This window comes from Pempheris klunzingeri, chromosome 16 (genome assembly GCF_042242105.1).
Source record: "Pempheris klunzingeri isolate RE-2024b chromosome 16, fPemKlu1.hap1, whole genome shotgun sequence".
Lineage (NCBI taxonomy): Eukaryota > Metazoa > Chordata > Actinopteri > Acropomatiformes > Pempheridae > Pempheris > Pempheris klunzingeri.
The window spans coordinates 11,787,944-11,810,312 of record NC_092027.1 but is presented as its reverse complement, the minus strand read 5'-3'; the positions used below and the strand labels follow the sequence as shown (position 1 = coordinate 11,810,312).

At 42.2% G+C, this 22,369-nt stretch overlaps 1 protein-coding gene across 1 annotated transcript in view; it reads right to left on the bottom strand.

Moving 5' to 3' along the window:
* Positions 1-22,369, bottom strand: part of ripor2 (RHO family interacting cell polarization regulator 2) — a 56,254-nt gene that overhangs the window by 20,008 nt on the left and 13,877 nt on the right. The window contains exon 2 of the mRNA XM_070846975.1: positions 2,990-3,110. Within this exon, the coding sequence (XP_070703076.1) occupies positions 2,990-3,110 (121 nt within the window). The remainder of the gene's footprint in view (positions 1-2,989; positions 3,111-22,369) is intronic.

Below are 22,369 nucleotides of genomic sequence, written 5' to 3'. Positions count from 1 at the left end.
CTCACAGCAAACTAACTGGCTGCATAGCAACATACTTCCTGTTTACATCCCCCAAAGCCCCCCAAAATGATGGAAACTGTAAATCCAGAGAGCAAGATTATCCCCCAAGTTGAGGTGTTGGTGGGGCATAGTTGCCTCACTTTTGAACCCCTGGTTCAGAGTAACTCAGACACAACATTATATCTCAAATTAAATATTTAGCACGGGATTCCCACAGTATTTCAGATAACCAGGCCTGCAGCTGCCTTTAATAATGTAGCGTTAGATGAGATTTTGGTATTATTCTACAGCATCTTGAACATGCCCTTGAGTCAGTCTCTGCATGAATTCATCTGATTTGTCAGATGGAGAGTGCTCGTCGAATCTGTTCACACCAAGATAACTTTGCCTACATATTATTCAAGTACTGTCAGCAAAAACATGTCAAATGCGCACACAAACTCCTAACAGCATGACCTAAGTGGTGAACGGCTTCAGCAATCACTGGGGTGTGCTAAATCACAAGTACGCACACATATCTGAACACATGCAAACATGTGCCTCCCACCCCCCACTTTCTGTATTTGACTTGTGTAAGGCTGCCATTTATCGAGTGAACATACAAACATACACACACACACACTGACACACAATCACACTCCCAGCAATCAGTGACATTCAAGTGTTCTTCGCCCTCTTTCTCAGAGTCCTCCAGCAGTTGACCAACAACAGTGTGACTGGCTCCACGGGGGGAAACCAGCAAATGTGGATAGAGTTAAACACAGTTCATTAGCTGATATGTTTATACAAAAGGCAGTGACACATATATGTACAAAGGGCTGTAGGGCTGCAATTAAATAATTATCATCTTCATAAATTTATCCACTTATTAACTTTTCAATACCCCAAAATAATCAATTTACTATGAACCTTGAGCCATCAAATGTAAATGGTACATTACAAATCTGACCTTTCTGTTCTAATTAAATGATAAAACTCAATGAATGATACAAAACCTTATTTTTGTACAATACACCTAATCCAGAGGCCTTTGCCTTTCATACAAGACATTTCAGATTCCAATTGATCAACTACAAGTCAAGTTATTATTTGTTGTTCCAACAACTTCGGTAAGCGACAAGACTTTTGTCAGGGACTGTAAACCTTTCTATGTTCAAATAATGAAAAAAAACCAACATTTTTTTTCTCTACAGTATAGAAACCTCAAAGGTCTCTCCTCACATCAGTCCATTTTTGGTCACACTAATGTTACCCACTCATGCACATTTCAGCTTTTAAAACCATTACAGATTTAGCTGACAAATGACATTTCCCTGGACTTAATGAAACGATCCCAGAATCATCTCAGGGAAGTGATGACAACCAATTCCAGCGCTCGACATGTTGGAACGCGCCACGTCTTGCCGCGTGCCAGGGAACGCAGCACAAGTTGAGCTAAGCTGCCACAAATGTAGGGCACCGCTGAATGAGAGCGCTGCATAGCCTTGGGGTCAGGCAAGCTGTAGTGTAGAAGGGTCTTTAGGCAGGAACACACACAGAAACACACATTCGTATAAATGCTAGCACAATTCCATACTGACTTATAATTGTGAATTTGCACCCTGGCACACAAACTGCAGATTCGGCAGTATGCACGCATGCAGAAATGCACACAAGATATGCACATGGGTACACACAAGAACAAGAACACTAACATACAGCCACAAACACTAACACAATCCAGTGGCCCAAGAAGCCATGTCTGTCGCTTTCCACCTCTATCATTATCAGAACGGCAACTTGTCAGCCGCTGTTAGTCGCCCACACACCCGAGTCATTCCAACCAATTACCCCATTCACTGTCTGAGCAGACAGAAGAGAGGGCGAACAGCGTCTTCAAATAGGGTCTCTCAGCAGGGCGATGGCTGCTGAAGAGAATCAGACGTTGACTGCTGAAAGTCTAAGAATGTCACCGATATTTCTGGGATGTGAGAGGGCTTTGTCTTGTGACGATGGAGTCAGAGGAGTCAGGGATGAGACAAAGGAGGAGGAACACGGATAAAACTCTTATCTCTCAAGAACTTTGTCAATCTCTAACTTCTCACAGCCAACTTCTGGCTATGACAGAAACAATTACAAGGAAGTCAGCTGTGTGCTTATGCCAAACAGTGAGGATCATCCCTTAAGAATTCAGTTCCTTTACGGCATCTTGAGACTTGCTGTGGCTCGCTGAACATAATGAAGGTTGGCTTCAGATTAATGAGTCAGTAAATTCATTCTTTCTGTGATGAATTTTATGAGCGGGACAATTAAATATTGAATGTAGCAAGCAAGTAAAGGTTTTATAGGACTTTTTATAGATTTTTAAGTTATACTGATGGCAACATTGTCTGATGCATTTTTTTTTTCATTTTCATTTCAAAGGCAAAATACTGAGCAACATATTAAGAAAAGTTTCCAAAAAGTGAATTGCTGCCCTTTTCTTGAAACTCTTGAGTCTCTTTCTTTTTCATGTGGTGTTTTTTCCCCCATCAACGTCTTTCCTACAAAGCCGCTGATTTCACATCGATTGACAAGGTATTATGAACGCCAGAGAAATTACTATGGTTACTGCTTTTACATCAAAAGATTTCACGTAATCTGAGTCACAAGTTATGTAAAAATGATGTAAGATTTATCTAAAGAAAGAGAACTTTGTCTCAGCCCTACATGCCACTTGATTATATGACAAGAGCAGCCGATGCCGATGTTCACATGTTCACGTCACCAATTTTACACATAGAAGGTCAGTGTATGTGTCATGAGGAATACAGGAGATCTTCTGTACTAAATCAGTGGAATGCTCCTTTAAGAATACCATAATAATAAAAGGACTGCCTGATCTACTATTAATTATTCATCTGACCCTGATTAAATACTGGCATAGTGATCATTAACATACTTTCTACAGCCAAATCAATAGCCAAATCTGAGGATATGACACTTCAGGCTTGTTTGTTTGTTTGTTTACCGAGAGCGTCGTTCCTGTAGCGTGCTGAAGCCAGCGAAGGACTGACTCCGGATTATACCATTGGGCCCTCCAGGGGAATGGGTGCCGGCCGCCATAATCTCTGGGATGCGGGACGACACACCTGGAGAAAAGACAGACATACAAATCCATTATATACAAATCCTGACAATATCTGAACACCAAATGAAGGATTCAGGGTCAGTAACACATCAGAGGTACAACAAAAACATCTTCTGAACTCAATTGATACCCACACCGTGTCAACCAATAGTTCAACTGGAGTGCATGGAGAATTGCACAATGCAGAACAAAGTAGGCACTGCTGGCAAAGCTTGCCACGCGCAATGCGGATCAGCAGCATTCAGAGCCATGTGCTAACATGTCTCGACTCCTCTGGCCTTCCCTTTCACCAAACATACCTCAACTGTTTTATGTTTTCCTTCCTCAGGCAGGTGTAACAATACACGACTCGTCACTTTCCTTCATGTGCAGTCTGTACCGTCACTTTAAAGGTTGCCCTCTAGAAATCTAATTTATGTTTAATACATCCCTTGAAAACTCAGTTACCTAATCAGCTTCTCCTGTAGTTAAAGCATCTTTTATCATAGCGTCTATATTTAGGAGCTGCAGCCTGTCAGATTTCAGACCTTCAGACCTTTTTCAAGCTGGAGATGTGAAATGACTCATGCCGGCACTTGGAGAACAAGCTGAAAATAGACAGAGAAACATCCATGTACAGCTGTCAGATAATGATGTAGCTGAGATGAGGTGGCCAGAGGGAATAATCCACTGAGATAACTGAAGCACAGCTTCAACCAGCATGACTTTGTTCAGATCATGGTGCTAATGGTAGCAGGTTGGCATTTAAACTTAAAGGGCAGTTCAGTGATTTAAAACTGATTAATGACAGAACAAGGAGGAATGAACCAATCTGCTGCAGTACGGGGGTCAGTGCTGACCTTATTAAACAGATCAGCCAGACATTAACCATCAACATTACAGACTGTTTTTTTTCTTATATAATTTTCCATCATCTGTTACATCCAGAGTCACTGAGGGCTGCCAGCTCTGCCTTTAGTGCCACCATAATCTGTGGCCACATGCTACCTTATATAAAGAACATTCAAATGAGTTTCATGCAGTGAGCTATACAGATTTAAAATTTTGTAAAAGATTCAGCAGCTGATTCTTTAGATTAAAGTATCAAATCCATATCACATACTTTTGGTGTCTCAATGTCATACAAAGCTCGCTGATTTGTTGTATATGAACTGTAATATATGGAAGTGCACTACAAATTTCTGTCAATGAACTAATTAGTGAATTGACAGAATTTTAATGGGAACCTTTTTGTCAGCTATCAATGCAATTATCAAGCATCTCTGGTTTCGGCTTCTCAAACAAGGATTTGCTACTTTTCACTAATCTACGTCATTTTAAATTGAGCGTGTAGCTGTGAACCTGTGAAGCTGACATTTCTGAAATTAATTGATTAATAAAAAAAAAAGAAAGAAATATTAACCAATACTGGAAATTAGAATTAGTTGCAGCTCTCATTGTTAACACTGAATAACACATAACATTGAATATAACTGAAACACAACTTTACGTCTGCAGTCACATCAGCACTTCTTACATGTGTTCACCAAATCCACCAAAGCTATCAAATCCAAATGTGCATTAGTCAAATATACAGATAGAAAGTATGAATGGAGAGCACCACTGACCAACATGACCTCAGTGTTAACAGCGTGACCACTGTAAACACTGTAGCGATGAAGTAGAAGTACCATTTGTGTCTTGTTAATCTGCATCAGTTCATAACTGAGCTAAAGGAAAAGTATGGTGAACAGAGAAGCGCCTGGAGGAGAGAAGATTTGTCAGATCACATTAAACTCCACTAACAAGCAGAAGAATCAGCCTGTGATGCCTCAGTATTCAGCTCTCCTCTGCGTCTGCATCTCTTCCTCGCACAAAACGAATTAAACAACTCTGCCAAACAAACTGAAACAAGCAAAACTCAGTCACTCTGTTTGTGGGGCCATTTTCTTTTTTCCACTGATGCATCTATCTTTCTGTCTCCAGAGGACAGACTACCTCTGTCGAGTCACTGAGGGCTGTCGGCTCTACCTCTGTCACACACACCCCTCCATCCACAGACACCTCAGTGCTACAAGCGATTGAGCCAGCAACCTGATATCGCCTCCTTTGGTCTGTATGACGGACTGAGAGCCACACAAAGACCCGGCACGGGGCCCGAGGAAAGACTAGAGCCTTGTTTTGTCAGGGGGGAACAACAGGCCGGTGAGACAGATACTGTTCAGTCTATTAATAGTAGCTTGGTCACTTTAACACTGAGGACCCTGGTGGCTGTGACTCAGTAGATGAATCATCAGAACAATTGGCTGGATGGATATTTTGGAAAAGGTTTTTGAAATCTGGTTTGATTGGTCAAACCAGTCTGGTTCTACAGATTGGTGGTTAATCAGTGGAAATCTGTAAAATATTCCTTGGCTGTATGTCGAAGTGATGAACCCATTGAGAATTATCACTAGTTTACCCTCAGCTCTACAGAGCGTAAGCCTCTTTTAGTTGCATTGTTTTTTCTGTTTTCAGGCAAAGAAATTGGACAGGAATGTGTCTCAGCTTTAAGGATTGGATAACTGAAGCACCGAATATATGTTTGAATCAAAGTAGGATAAAGTTGAAAGTTGATAAGACATTTTTCTTTTAATTCTTCGCCTGGGCCTGGGGAAGGGCTAGTGAGGGAAATTTCATTTGTTCTGTGTGTCATGAATTTTCTAGTTATTTTGTTTTGATATTGAAGACTTCACGCTGGTGTTTCCTATTGTCCGTCTGACAAAAGTGAGAAATGAATGCAGGCTGTAAAGCAGCAACTATTAGCTGACAACTTGCTTTGTGAGGAGGAACACACTGAGTGCTACTCGGATACTTCACAAAGCCAGATATTTCCCTCAGCAGTTGGTAGGGACCAAAAGCAGAGCTAAAATCAAGTAAAGATTGTTCTTACACTTGTAACGTGAAGAGAAATAAGACTCCAAATTAATGCTAATGCTGATGTCTGCTGGATGTGTAAATAGACAAGTTTCATTTTCATCCTAACACCTTTGTATAATAGACCACAGATGTCTTCTATAAGAGGATAAAATGCCTCCTAGTAGCTCCAAACTTGTTTAATTTACATGATTCTTTGCTGGCTTGCCAACATTAGCCACTGATTAGTCTAAATTCAGGAATTACTACTATTACTTTGTTCAGAGTTGGAAAGCTGTGAGGACAAGACTTCACTGTAGTCTGGCTGCTGGTTATGATGCAGAAAATGAGGCTTTGTAGTTTCATCACAATAGCATTATCACCTTGCTCTTACTTATAGCTGGCAGCATAAGGCCGTACAAGAGAGCAACAATTTGCTGTGATGCTCTGAGGCATTTTGGTCCATTTTAGTGTCTGGCTGCCAGACACTAAAACAGTTTTCTGCTTTGCCTTGTTTGTCACTCTGACTTTCTGACTCACTCTTCTAAAAGAAGAGCTGTGGGAGGAAGATGATGGTACATTTTGTTACCTAATGCTCTCTGGCTAATCACAGAACAGGCTGGACACTGTTCCCTGCCATTTCCCGATGATTTCTAGTAGATCTAGACAAAGATGATTGAGGATGATGAAAATGATTTGGGACGGTAAGATATGGACACTTGAAAACTGCACACAATGACACCAGATGATGTAAGCCCTTAATACCCTAATGTTCCCAAAAGGTGCATGCAGGTAGTTCTGCCCATGATGAGGACCCGAAGGAATAACAGAGAGTACGACTTTCTGTCATTAGAGAATACATCATCAGTATATGTGAAATAAAAGCACTCAGACAGATAATACAGCATCATATTTACCTCAGAGTGCTCACTAAAATATAATGTTGACCGTATGAGGGGGACTGTAGGAAATTAACTCAGAGTTTGTCCCACATTCGATAATCAGCGACTCGCCCAACCACTGCTGGATAAATGGAGCACTTCATTAAAAAATGATCATCTTGTCATCTTGTCTTTGTCGTTTTAACATCAGCTGGCTGTAGTCTGATGATCAGTTTAATGTTCAGTCATTTTTCAAAATAAAACATTGTGTATTTCCAGCTTCTCAAATGTGAGCTTTTTCTGCCGCTCTTTGTCGTCCATGATAATAAATGGAATATATTTGAGTTTTCAACAAAACAAGACATCTGACATCATACTGAACTCAACTTGTGATGGACACTTATAACTTTTATAGACAAAAATAAATAAAAAATGTGATCTGCAGATCATTAGTTGCAGCTCTAGATTAAATATGTATTCCATTAGTGATGTTTTGATAATATTGGCCTGTTTTCACTCTCTTGATGTGTTTTTGCACTAGGCATGGTATGCTAAATGTTCACACTCAACTTCTGGTTTCAAAACCTTTCCCAGCCTCAGCATGCCCCTGCAAAACAAACTCATTTGAATCAACGTTCCCCACACATAAAGACATACACACACACACACACACACACACACACACACACACTCACAAAGAAGTGAGTTCAACCACTGAATCATAAAAACCTTTCCTCTGCACCTCTTAGTGTCAGCGCTCTACTCGTCTAAAGAGGCTTTCAGAACAAGAACAACAATGCCAACGCGCAGCGTGCTCTGGTTTGGTGCCAGCCATTACCCATGTTGAATACAGCTGCCAGTCAGTCCATTCACTGGTCTTTCTTCTCTGGCGCTCTCACGCCAGCAGCCTTAAATGCCCTCGACGAGTTGCATGAGTGTGGTTCTTTGTGGAATATGTGAGAATTAGATTGATCAGTATGCTGAGCTGCGGCTTTTACAAGAGAGGACAAATGAGACAGACAGACAGACACACACACACACACACACACTGGACTGGATAAGTGAATGAGGGATGAGAGAGCATCTGAAGGTAGGACAGGAAGAAGGAAAGGAGGCATCTAGCCATCGCTCCGGGCTAAAAGAGACCAACACTGACCGGATGAGCCAAGAAGGAACTGAGGACACGGGAACCTCTCAATAGACACGACATGCTGCATGACTGACTGAGGTAGGCGAGCTAACAGAACAGCTAGCAAGCTAATCTGTTTGCGAGTTTACTGCTACCATTTGCTTTAGGTTGTGACAATGCTGTTTTATGAGGTTTTATATATTTTTAAAAAGAACAAATAAAGAAACAGCAGGTCGATTAACAAAAACTTACAATTTTCCCTTTAATGACTGGAGTTTTACTTTTTTCTACGGATGGCTGAGTTCACAGTTTGACGCCTTTGGCTGTCTCCGGTGGTCACATGACTCGGGCCTTACAAGAGCGTAGCAGTCTATAGATAATCTTGTGGGAAGACACTGCACTGTAAGACAACTATTTCCGTCATCTTTTGAATCCTCTATTCATGTTTGGGGTTTGTATTCAGGTGACTCAACTATCTAAACTGATTTTTTCAAGTATTTCTCCCATCGAGATCACCTCCCGTCTTCTCTTCAATTATGGTATGACTCACTTTCCTTCACTCCTTCGCTTATTTCTGTCATTTGTTCACTTCTCCCCCACTTGCTCTATGGCCCACTTACTTTCTCTTGTCACTTTAAAATGTTTTTCAATCAATACATATTCACTGAGAGATGAGAGAGACCTTTCTTCTTTCCATGAAGTGTGCTGATGTGGTGAATGCCAATAAAAGCCAGAAATTCTTACAGATTTTTGTATGTGATCATTCAGACCTTTTTTTTCTTTTGTTTGCAGAAATCAAAAAAGAGGCGATGGAGAGGAGGAGAAACAGGTGAGTCAGAGGTTAAGAATTTTTAGGTGAAACTATATCAGTAATATTTTGTATATTTAGTGTGTAAACAAATCTCTAAAGTCTCCACACTAATAATCACATAAATCAACCTGAGCTTCTCGTCTGCTGCACAAAACACACACTCATACTTTGCTCATTGTGCCCACTTCACTCTCCTCTTTGATACAGGCATCTCGCACACACACACATGCAGAGGATTACTCAAGAGTTAAGTGTGTGTGTGTGTGTGTGTGTGTGTGTGTGTGTGTGCACGGCCATTTTTAATGTGCACAAGTGTGTATTTATGTGTAAAAACCACTGTTAGTCTGCAGTGCATGTTAACAACAGGAGTCTAATTCTTAATGCCTGTATAAATTAGCCTCACCATGGCAACAGCAGACAAAATGGGATGAAGTGTGTTACGTAAAACAACGGTTATGAGCCAACTGCCAAGAAGTAGGACACACGCCCTCGTGTTACACGGCCGAGGCTTTTAAAGCACCAACCCCTCACTTGGAAAAAGCGGTTTTTCGATTCTGATCTTTTACAGATGCCACTTTAAATATGTCCACAACTTCATTAAAAGCATCCTTAAGCTGCTTTTTGTTGTCCTGTCCTTTATAATTTTAACGTCATGTTTAACGTGACAGGAAGTGCAGATAAAAATAGGAAGACATTAAAAGAATAAAGCAGGCAGGACTGGATGAGAGCTTTGATGCAAAACAGGGGAAAGTGTATAAAAAGACGCAGCAGTCTGGTAATAATCAGGCTTCTGTTGAAACACAACAAATCTATGAGATTATAATGATGATAAACTGTCCACATATGATTGGAAATGAACAAACATGCGCTTGCAGGCTGCAAGCACGTTCCTGAAAGCTGCTCAATTATCTTTCTTGCTACACTGGGTGCATGTTTGTGTGAACTGGTTCAGTGAGGAGGGTAACTGCTGGTGCAGCTCCAAACTGGGCCAAAAGAGCGGCTGCAGGCTTCCTTCCTTGAGCCAAAACATACAATATTGTTTCTCTCTGTCTTTTTTTCTCCTTGTAATCATGTTCAAAATTAAAAGCAAGTATGAGAAGCCTGACAATGCTTGATTTAGTTTTACTGAAGCACAACAGCTTCTTATGAACCTCTTAAATGTCTCAGCCACAGCTAAAAAGAAACTTCACTTTGGTCTACTTAGCACACTCATATGAAACCACAAGACAAGTGCACGTAAATGAAAAGTTCCCTCAAATATTCCCTCAAACATTTACGACTTACAGTAAGACATCCAGAGACTTCAACACTTTTTACATAATTCCATGCATGCATGAAGTGCGTAAGATTAATTTTGAAATGAAAGGTTGCATGTTTTAATCCCACTTTCATCACATGTCCCATTAACCCGCTGACCATTTTGGAAAGATCATGTTTTAAATCCAAAATTCCCTGCAGGTAAGGTGTGTGACACTGACAAATCTGCCTGCAGAGGAGACGCACGTGCATAATCACAAGCACAGTTGTGCTTATGAAAGGTGACATCAGAGCAGTGCACATGCAAATGTGATTATATAGTATTATACAGCAGAAAGCTAATGATGTAGCTTCTTAACTTGATTTGGTCATTTATAACTACTTCTACGAGGCAAAATGACTCCAGGAAAAAAGAGAAAACCTCATTATCCCGAGTTCTGAGGAAGTTTCTCCTGAGGAAGGGGTGCTTATTCATCTTTACTAAAAGGCTTCTCAACGGTGCTAACAGGACACAAAAGAAAGAGAAAAGCAAAAGGGAGGACAGTGATTTAGGATGATGGTGCTGAGGAGAAACATGCCAAAAGCACCATGTGAGGTAGAAATGAAACATTTCTAATAACAAAGATTGTTGACAGAATGTCTAATGGAGATGTTTGTAGTGGCCATAGACTATGCAAAGATGAATGCTGTGTCTCCACATCCTCCCACTGTACAAACATGAAGCCAAAATAACCAGAATCTGGCTGCTGTCATCCTGAGCTGGTGACATCATTTGGAGCCAGAGCATGTGCAGTAGTGATCAGACCTGGGGCAGCGGTATTGAGGTCCCACCCATACCCCCGCCTGACACACTGGGAGTACTACTGAACAACTCATTTTATAGGTTTAAAACAGACAATCACAGCTATGAAGCGTTAATGTTATCAAACAGCCATTTTCAGTGATGTGGCTCTAAAAACCCACTGTACGCTACCAGTTAAAATACAGTTAGCAACTAGCTGGTGGAAATAGTGGAAAATCTAGCAGTAAGGAGCCAAGTATTACTTTGAATAACTAAATTAAAATATTACCCTAAATAAGTGGCGACCAAAGCAGAGCTAAAAGGAGAATAAATATTGGATATATATTTATGAGTTGGACTAATGCTAATGTTGCTCTGTATCTGCAGGGTGTGCAAGTAGGCTACAGTTTGCTAGAATAGTTAATAATATGGTAAAAATCAGTTAATGCAGTTTTAAGGGTTCATGGTCATTTTTAATTGAAACACAACAACAAAAAATTATATTATGTGAAGTTCATACATGTGAACAAGTGAAATCAAACCCAGAAACCTGACTAAAGTAGCCTCCCTCTGGTCACCAGCGCTGAAAACACATCTGTATGTCCACACACAAACTCACACACACACACACACACACACACAAAGATGTTGAGAATAACTTGAGATGGTGATAGTCAGGAATTCACCAAATGCTTTGAACCTGAGATTAGAGACCCTGTTATGGGTGTATGTCCCCTCTACTCCGTCACCTGTAGGATGATAGATAACATTCTTACACTCTGACTGAAGACTGAGAGTCACCAGTCTGTGGCTCCAGTAATCCCACCACACAGACAAATCACACAAAAGAAACAAAAAGGCAGCACAGGAATGTCAACACATCCTGTGTGATGCAGGTATGCAGCGGTGACACCTCAGGTACAAAGAGAATCTATAGCGTGGACAATAGTCATGTCTACAGATGTGAACAAAGTCTCTTTGTAACAGTCATACTGAATGGCCTCAATGGTGGAAAAATTCCTGAAGGAACACAAAAAACAACAGACTGACACACAGCAAAGACAAAGTAGCTCATGAGTGATTTCACAAGTCAGCTTGAGTGGCAACAGTACACGGTTATATTCGAAGATGTGAAGATTTGTCAAGTTTGTTAAGCCAAAAGGGAATAGTTGGACATATTTCCTTTCTTGCAAAAACTTAGATGAGTAGATTGATAGCACTCTCATGTCTGTATGGTTATAAAGTCACCGCCAGCAGCCAGTTAGCTTCACTTAGCATAAAGACAGGGGGGATACAGCTAGCCTGGGTTTTGGGCAAAAATCTATCAACCAGTACCTCTAAAAGGTCATTAATTAACATGTTATATCTCATATGTTCAAGCCCCCATTTCCAATTCTTGTAAGCCACACTAACCATCTGTTATCAGTGGCTCCATACTTAAAAAATACAGACATAAGAGTAGTATTAAGTCTCATCCAACTCTTGAACAGAACTTGAATAAGCACAGTTCCCCAAATTACTGTTTGAAAGAAATCATTTTTGTTCATCTATGCTTTGTGCTGTGCATCAGGACTCTCTGACCCACATAATGTGGCTCCTCTGATCTCTGACATCCTCCCATGGCAAATGATTTACTAAAAACAACCACAGCTTCATCAGGTCAATATTAAAACTGGTCTAGACTCTATAAATTAATCAGGAATCAGAATCAGCTGATGCTAGATTCAGTCATCTGATATGGTGTGTGAGTGCCAAAGTGTGGGAATCAAGTCTGTGCTGTTTATGTGCACTTGTGAAAGGAGGCCAGTGCCAGCTCATCACATGAAAGTCGAGACAGGTCAGAAATGTTGCCAACAGGCTGCAGAAACACACACACACATGCAAAAACACTAAATCTGACATCTAACTGACAGATAAGGGTTACAGAGGGCTGATAGGCAGGTTATTTTAGGCAAGTGTTGGCCTGATCTGATCCTGTTTCAATTATGTGTCACCTAAATCAGTACAGGTAATTAGTATTCTTTATACTCCTCTTTTGAGCCACCATATTTAACAAGAACCAAAGCACCTCTGTGACAGAAGCGTTCAAAGACACTTACTGCTTTTTGCGCCCCAGTCTATGCGTGTGTGTGTGTGTGTGTGTGTGTGTGTGTGTGTGTGTGTGTGTTAGCACATTCAAATTCCCCCTCATATCGTTATGACGCGATTATACTCACTCAATTCTAATTATAGGTCATCAGTGTCCTCGTGGGGCAGCGCATGCAGGAAAAATTAAGGCCAGGATATAGAGTAGCTTTTAAACGTACAGATGACCAGATTAACTGAGGCGTGTCTGGACTAAAGTTACATTCGGGCAGCTGCTGCTGACATTTCAGCAGTGGGGAGCAGCGTGTAATCACTTGTGAGAACTGTAAGCCATGCCAGTAAATGCACAATCCAGATTAATGGATTTAAAGAATATTTTTATGACATTTAATACATTATTAGAGAGTACAGTAGACAGCAGCAGCATCTCAGAGACAGGAGCTTAAGCCACAAGCACATGAAATGTCCACACGCTGACAACAAAGTCATTAAAAGTTGCAGCCAAATGAAGTAGTGCCCTGACACAGTCATCACCAGCAGCTCTGACACTGCTGCACAGACACCACGTCACTTAGAGGATCCACGAGGTATCAATACTGCTTTGGAGGGATTATAAACAGACAATAGAGCAACAAAAACATATGAGACAGCAGCATCAAACACAGCCTGTCAATCAAGTAAACCGATGTCCATATTTCAGTTTATATTTGACAGCCTGCAGACCAGTTGGCTCCCATGTAGACCTGTCCACCTGATTCCAGACAGTGCCAACTCAACATGCAGCTTTTGAACTCAACATTTTTGGCTGCACGATCCCACTTCTTGAAAGTCTTTGAGGGCTGGAGGTGGAGCCCTCCTAAACTTAGTGAAATTCTCACAGGCTCACTCTCATATATGTGACTGTTAATTCATCAAGGTGTCTTGTCTTGATCTACTTAAAAGAACAACTTAAAGGAGAACGCCACTGGATGTACACATCAGAGTCTTAATTGCAGGTCTTGGACAGTACTACTTCATATGTGAGAAAAGTTGTATGAAGCCTTTCCAGAGGGAGCTGCATGAACTCTGATACATTTCCTCAAATGACGTCAGCAATGGAGACTACAAGAAGAGGAAAGATGTGAGGCTGCTGTGCCAGACGTGTGTGACCTGCTCCTCATCTCTAGTGGCTCAAAGGCTACATCAGCTGCTACTAACACATTTGAATCTTTGCCAACTTCCACCTCGCTGCAGTTATGTAAATGACTCCCAGGACCCCATGGCCCCCTGTTGTGTCGTTACAGGTGCAACAAAGCACACTTCTTACCATAACCAGCATAGAAGTGAAACAGAGTTGAAACTTCCAGAGAAGACAGTGAAACCCTGATTTCAGCTTCATGCTGAGTTACTCTGTAAGTTAACACTTAGACTCTTACATTTCCCAGAATACCTTGTTGTTCACAATAGTCCAAGTGCAAACTTGTTCTATTCAGCTGTTTGTTATACACGCAGCCGAGCAACATTATCAGCACAATAAGAGGGAAAAAATTAATATTTTTCTCAATCAAAAGCACTGGGACTGTCACATTGTCTGTGTAGAAAATGAGCCTTGAAATGCACCAAACTTCTTCTTTCTTTCAAAGAGTCCACTTATCCCCACACCACACTCTTTTTCTATCTCTTCTCTTCACAATGTGGTATTCGTATTGACTTGTCGGTAGCATCTCCCTGCATTTGGGCCAGCATGAGAACCACTTGCTCGGCTTCCTTGATTTGTCCATTCTGTGCAACTCTGATTGACTGTGACCACCTATGCTGCAGCGCTGGAATGCAGTTACCATACAAACAGGACTTTGTTGGCCATTTCAGCTCCATTTGTTATTTTTAGACAACATTCTTTTCACTGATAGCTGCTACTGTGATAACACAGGCTCAGAGTGTTGTACAGCTATGTGTGAATTAGCCGACCATGGGAAACCAGCCAGCTATTGTCACAATTACTAACTGCACTGTATAAGCTGAGAGGATGGCAGGACGCCTGGGCTTCAGGACACAGCTGCACACATAACTAATTACTAAAACAAGAGATTTAAAGGCCACAAAACGCATGACAAACTGCATTAATGACTATCTTTTAATTCAGAAAATTGTATATGATTTTTCTATGGCAGCAGCCAAATTAATGTACTATGGCCTACGTCCGTGGTCCTCGTGCTTCATCTCTTTTGTTCCTGATGTTTTCTGAATATATTGCCTGTGAGGGAACACCAGCAGTGCATTAAACACTGTGGGTGTAATTTACAAACAGACGTCATGGTGGATTTTTGTCCCACTTATTCCTCCCACAGCCTTGACTAAACCATTACCATAATGTTAACAAGAGAATAACAATTTACAGAGCGGCTGAGCAAAAAGAAAGAGACACGGCAGGAGAAAAAGGCCAAAGCAAGAAAGGAAAATGGACGAAAAAGACACTTCCACGTGTTCCCGAAATTAGCCTCCACCTGTCAGAGAAATACACAGGAGGGAACAGTTGTTTCTCTTGTGTCTCTAAACTGCAGTTTCACTGTTAAATATTTCAGTTAAATGTAGAGATTATCAGACTGTTTGGGCTGAAGACTCACGGGGCGCTGAGGACATATTAAGTGCATTTTGAAGCTCAGCCACCATTAGACTGGAAATTAAACACTATATACTGTACATTAAAAAAAGTTCAAATGATTAGTGTTAACTGTTTCGATTTTGGTAATAGGCGTTGTTCAGTAGAGAGTCATAATGTAAAAATGAAAGAAGCAATAGAAGCAAAACTCCAGACACAAACAGCAACAGTAGAGACACAGAGTCAGAGAGAAACATTGACAGAAAAAAAAGACGATACAGATACTGAAGTAGACGATGCTACAGAAGAGCAGTTATACAGGCAATGATGCACTGTCATCCATTGTGCTGTTTAGAAAGCCGATCATAATGTGAACTCATTCACCTGACTGCTCGCTAGCGCAGCCTCTCTTCACACACACTGGAAGCAAACATCTGGCCCTGCTGTGCCACTTTTATCTGCAGAATAAGATCGAGGCAGGCTGGGAAGATGAGAGAGAGTGAGAGATAGAGGAGGACATGTAGAAAGAGCCACTCAAAAGTCCACTTCCATATACTGAATGTTATCTATGTCTTTGATATGTGTATGAACTGCCATTAAGCATAAGTGCTTACTATGGATGTGCTGCTGAACCACTAAAAGTGCGATTTATCATTCTGGATCCTAGTAATCACACAAAAAGACTACAGCAGCCAGTCTCTTGTAGTCAAACAAATGATTTCTTGATACAGACGTACCTACAGGAGTATTACCTGTATTTTTCCCAGTGCTAGCCCAAAGAATTATAAAAGCCTATAGGAGAAAGTGGAGATGGATCTACAGGGCCTTAAGAATTTTAAAGGCCATTTCACAAGGGAGATGTTATTTTCTGTGATTTTGGTTGACCTTTTCCTTTATCATATGCGTAAAGAAAGACATAAAAAATTCAATCTTCTGGTGTGATGTGACATTTAGTAATCCCAGGCCATCCAGCAGCATTTGGGGCCACACGGGGAAAAGCTCCCATTAGAAGAGCTGCAACCTACAAAGTACCCCACAGTGCCCCTTAAAACAATGACACACATTTTCTACAAATAAATCCATTAAGCGCTGGCCATATCCACTGTGTTTCCAGCTACACTGATACTTTGAGTCACGCCGGGCAGCTGCGACCTTTAAGGACATATTTTGTTGCAGAGGGAGACGCACGGTTCAAATAGCGATCGGTTATCCTGCCAACGACTCGCCACAGGACGAAGGAGCGGTGTCACCCCTCCTCCCTCTTCAGCTCATCTGTCATCACACAGCTGTGTGTCACAGCCACCCCGAGGCAGCTGGGTAATGGGAACAGCCCCTTCCCAGTGACTCCCAAAACTCATCTGTGTGACAGAAGAAACGCGAAATGCAAAATGCAAAATGCGAAAAGTCTCCTTTCAAAAAGTTGCAAATGTGTCTTGAGATTAAATTTGATCACATTGCGCTGTATTCTGGGTAAAATGAAAAGTAAAAAACAAAATCTGCACACAGCGGGAGAGAAAGAACAGCAAGGAGCAACAGAGATAACAACCACACAAGCAGAGACGGAGGAGATGGGAGGCTGGAGAGGTCCAAATGTTGCTGTGAGATCCATCGCAATTTTGACAGCACATGTAAAACGTATTATGAGTAACTATGAAGCCAACTGTTGGGGCTGCTGGTGTTGGATGGGCCACACAACAAAATTGTATCTGTGTGTTATTCTTATGCTGGCAAAGAAACAGATTGAAAACCATCACAACACACAGACATGAACCAATAGTGACTCTTCCAGCTGCTGGACGCTGCAGAGGGAACGCACCAAATACCAAAACAGACAGATTATCAGCTTAGGACCCTAAAACGCTTATGGCAATCGTAACGCTGCTACAGCTCCCAGCTGCTCCGGCCAGAGGTGTGTGTGTGTATGTATGTGTACATATTAGAAGAAGCATGTAAAATATCATGTGTCGAACATAACATGTAATCTAGAACATGTGCCATGTGGTGCCTGTGCTTCCCGTCATAGCATCGTCACACAGTTGGAGGAGAGGATTAATGGAGAACACACACACACACACACACACACACACACACACACACACACACACACACACACACACACACACACACACACACACACACACACACACACACACACACACACACACACACACACACACACACACCAAGAATGCAGTGCTGATCTGCTCAGAGACAACAGGGGAGGGGTTAGGATGAGTTCAAACCCCCTTCCATAAATTCTCTGTCTGTATCCAGGAGAAGTGAGGAGGGGGGGTGGACAGATGGGAAGGGACTGGAGTATGAAACAGAGGTGGATGGAGGGAGGAAGGGGGGTGGAAAAAATAAAATAATGAAAAGATGGAAAACCCAAGGGTAGACCTGCAAACAGTAATGTAGACAGACAAACACACACACACGTAAAGCTGGGGACTCATAAAGTCCATTAGCAGCACATAATTGTTCCGGTTATCATTTTTCATACATCAGCGCCTCTTAGTCATGCAATCAGCAGAGAAAAAAAACACACACAAACACATGTGCACACTCACACTTTGCACAACCATGCATTCGTGTGTATCTGTGTGTGTATTCTGACTTTCATGTGATATACATGCAACTGCCAGTGGCCTATATGCCCTCTTTCCTTATAATCATCCACACCAATTGTCTGATCCACAGATTGTTGCTAAGCAGCACCGCTTCAGCCACCAACCCAAAAATCTCTGATGCCTCTCAGGACGGCTCAGCCCTCGGTAAGTATTCTACGAGCTAGTGCTACTGTAGCTACGCTGCTTCACAGCTGAGAGCATTGGGTTCACGCTCAATCTTCAAGAGCTAAGAGTGAGAAACACAGGAAAGATAAGAGAAGAGAGGAGAAAATAAGCAGTAGAGGGCCTGTGAGGACAGCTGAGCAGACGCTAGAATGACTTTTCTATTCATTCAATTCATCTCTCAGCTTGTGGCCTCATCTCACACCTAGAAAAACAAGCCAAGAGGCTAAAGCCATGCTATAGCAGCTCTGTGAGGCTTCGACACAGTGATGCTTTGAGCTCAATGCTCAGGTCGGCATGGTAACGTGATAACAAAATGTTAACTTTGAGGCAGCGCAAGAGGAAAAGTTAGGGGGGTCTCCAAAGTTACCAGGATCACATCTCTGGGGACCATAAATGTTGTTGAGATACTTAAATTTAGACAAAAAGAGCAGACCGACATTCCCTAAAGCCATGATGCTTTCATGGCTAAAACAAGCCTCTTCTCCTCTCAGACTTGAAGTTCTTCATCTCCTCTCGCCTTGCCTCCCCTCCCCAACGACACCGCCTCCCTCCTCCGCTCCTCATTCCTCCAGGCTGGTCGTCTCCACCGTCCCAGTCCACCCTCCACTCCCTGCCTCTCCCTCTCCCTCCACATACCACTTAACCCCAGTGTAACAACAACAGCCCACCTTCTCGACACCAGAAAATCCCAACACCCATAAAACATCCCACCCCCTCTGTGGAAGGGGTGATTGCAGGGTAGGACATGTTGGGACAGGCGAGCAAACCCAGACCATCGTCTTGAAAGCAGATAACCCCTGAGTCAGTACAGACGGGACGGCCTCTTTATCAGGCTCTGCTGTCAGTAAACCACGACCTAAATGGAGCTTTGTCACCATTAACTCTGCATGTGATGAATCACTCTCCCCAAACAAACTTGCTCCAAGCACGAGAGGTGTGAAAGGTTGAGAAATAAAATGTTTCTGAAATAAAACCAGTTTGTGTGCACAGTGACAGACATATCAAAACAACTGTCTTCTGTATGTGTGAACAGAATGACCCAATTTCCCCACAAGGAACATTAAAGTTTCATCAAAGAACCAGAACAAAACCAACCTCTTGCCAGTTCTGGGTTATATCAAAGCAGCTTCCCAGACGCTGCCCGAGAGTTGAGTTAAATCTGGAAGTTTGGATCATGGAAACTCAGCAGGAGATTTAACTTTATTATTAAAATCGCCTTTATCATTTAACTCTCACAGTGCATCCGAAGCACTGAAAAAAAGTGCCAAGTGAAGTCACTGCTATCCCCGTCCCAACGGAGCACTTTAACTTTGAGCAGCCTACACGCCTTATGAAATAACTCTCAGCTGTGAAAACTTTAAGGAGGCACTCCTCCTGTAAGAATGCAAGGCCTACATTTTCCCCCCAAAACCACACATATGCACACAGATGGAAAGACATATGTATGTGCATGTAACACACACACACACACACACACAGAGCCACCCACACACTCACAGAGGCAGGCAACAGTCCCAAGAAGTGCACGTAGGTGTTCTTGAGGAAAAGAAAAGGTCAAGTGCTCAGTGTGAGAGACGCTGATAGACTTTAAATGCACTTTCCAGGTCCCACTTTTCCTCCTTCTTCTTTTGGTTTGCTATTTACATGGCCTTCATAATCTGCTTCTATGGAATTAACAGCATGAGACGGCCAACGAGGTCACTGTAGAGTGGGAACAGTAAGTCGGATAATCGAATAGAAGTAAGAAAGAAAATTACAACAGTTTGGATAATCAATTAATGGTTTACGTCATTTGTCAAAGACAACAAACTCTCTGTGGTTCCATAATATCTCTGGAAATAGCCCACTGGATATTAGAATATAATAGAAAGCCTTTATTATCAATGTAAAAAATGTATTGTAATTTCTGTACTGATTATCATGCGTTATAATGAGGTTTTGTAACCTTTTCTTTGGGGTTTGGACTTCTAGTTGGACAAAAGACGACATTAGAAGATCAGGGCTCTCATTTCATGAACAGTCAATAGAGAAAATAATTGGCAGATGTCTCGATAATGAAATTAATCTTTGGTTGTAGCCCTAGCTGACTTGTTCAGGTGATCCTAATGTTACCTAAAACCTAAAAGCACATTCAGCTCATGTCAGCACTGCAGCGTTGCATTTTAGTAGTTTGGGGAAAAACCCAACAAAAGGACAGAGCGTCTGAATTTCCTCCAAACCACACAGTCATAATTCCTTTAATGAGGCTTTGGAGAGAAAGAGGAGGAAATGAGTGTGTGTGTGTTTGTGTGTGTGCGCAACAGAAAGTGAAAGACAGAGTAAGAGAGAGAGAAGAGGAGGGAGAAAAAAAAAAAGGCTGAGACAGAGGGAGCAGATGCAGGGAAGGAAACGCAGGCTGGGGTAAAGTAGAGAGAAGGTGAGGGAGTGCTTGTGTGTGAGAGTCTGGGAACAGACGCTGGTCTTACATCCCTGCAGCCCGTCTCGGCTTGGCACAAACACGCTACCCCCTCGTCTCCAGTCCCCTTCAAACAGCTTAACCGTGGCCCAAACAGGCTGGCAGGGAAGCAAAGCACTTCCACTTAACCATATCAAAGTCAGCCTGGCGATGCACTGAAAGAGTATTTTAGCCTTGAAAAAATGCCTCTTTTTTTTTGGAAACAGCATGAGTTGCCGGGGGAAAAGCCTCGCTGCAAGCTGCATGGTATTTGGGCAAAAGATTTTCCTGTTGCTTTGTTTTTATTTCCAAGAGTGTTGGAACTGGCTGAGAATTGAGGACTTGTGATAGCTTGACAAATTGTCGTTGGAGGACATGCAGCTGAAAAGATAATGTCAGCTCAGTTGGCAGGCTTTCGAAAGGAGGAGTTTGTAAAATATCAAGGAATTGACACTTTTCCCCCTGTAGGTACGGTGCGTTTAAAGCCCAGAAAGCAGAGAAAAAGTGACATGCAGACCATCTGGCTGGTAGAATGCTGCTTATAAATGGAGATATCTCCTGACAGAGCAGTCAAGGCTGCACACTTCAGTTCTGCTGCCATGTTTATGTGTTTTGGTACAGCTGGAGGATCCACTGTGGGTGGTATCAGTGTGCAATAGATGACAAAAGACTGATCCCCTCTGATCTCAATCCTCAACAAAACCTGGAGGGGCATTTCTAAAATCGCTGACCTGATTCTCGCACGTTTCACATGCCCGTCACGAGTGTGTGTCCTTTTGCACTGCTTCTCACACACACACACACACACACACACACACACACGCACGGATACACACACAGGAGCACAGTGACAGGAGCTTTTGCCACCAATTTAAACTTTATCACGTGTCTCTTGGGAAAACACAAAGCGCCTCTAAGGCCAGACATTACTCACAACACATCATCTGTCAAGAGGAGTGAGTGACAATTCACGCGAGAAATACTCAAAATCTCTGTAAACATGGAACATTAAAACGTTATTTGTTGTTTAACCAATGTTTTCAGGAAAGCATCCCCAAAACAAGACTGTAGTTCATATAACTAACAGCTTTATAATACTGAAGGGTTCTGTGCCGTACCCACAAAATTATGTCGACAAAACTCAACCTAAGATAAATAAAAAATATATATATATCGCTGGTTTATCTTTCAATGAGTTGCATCTTTGGGTGAAGTGAGATCTCAGTTCACGCTTCGCTGTGATCCACTAACCTACTGCCCCCGAGAACAACCCCCCCCCCCCCCCCCTCCAAATTATCAGGAGCCGGGGAAAAAATGAATGAGCGTCTTTAAACGCTCACTGGACGATGCTTCAACTCACCTCTGCAGAACTTCCCAAGAGTGGCTCCTCAGTGGCGTCTCTGCCCGTCTACCTGCGCCTCTCCATCCATGCGTAAAATTACAGAAAAAGTCCGTTTTCTCCTTTGACGCAGACGTTTCGCTGCCGACCGTCGATGCCACTTAAAAGAAAGACAATCACAGTCCCACGAGCATGAGCCAGCCAGCCAGGGTGAGCGATGGATGATCGACGTTTGTTCCCAGATGAGGCTCGATGCAGCGGCCGTCCAGAGCAAACACTGAGCCCCTCACACACATTCC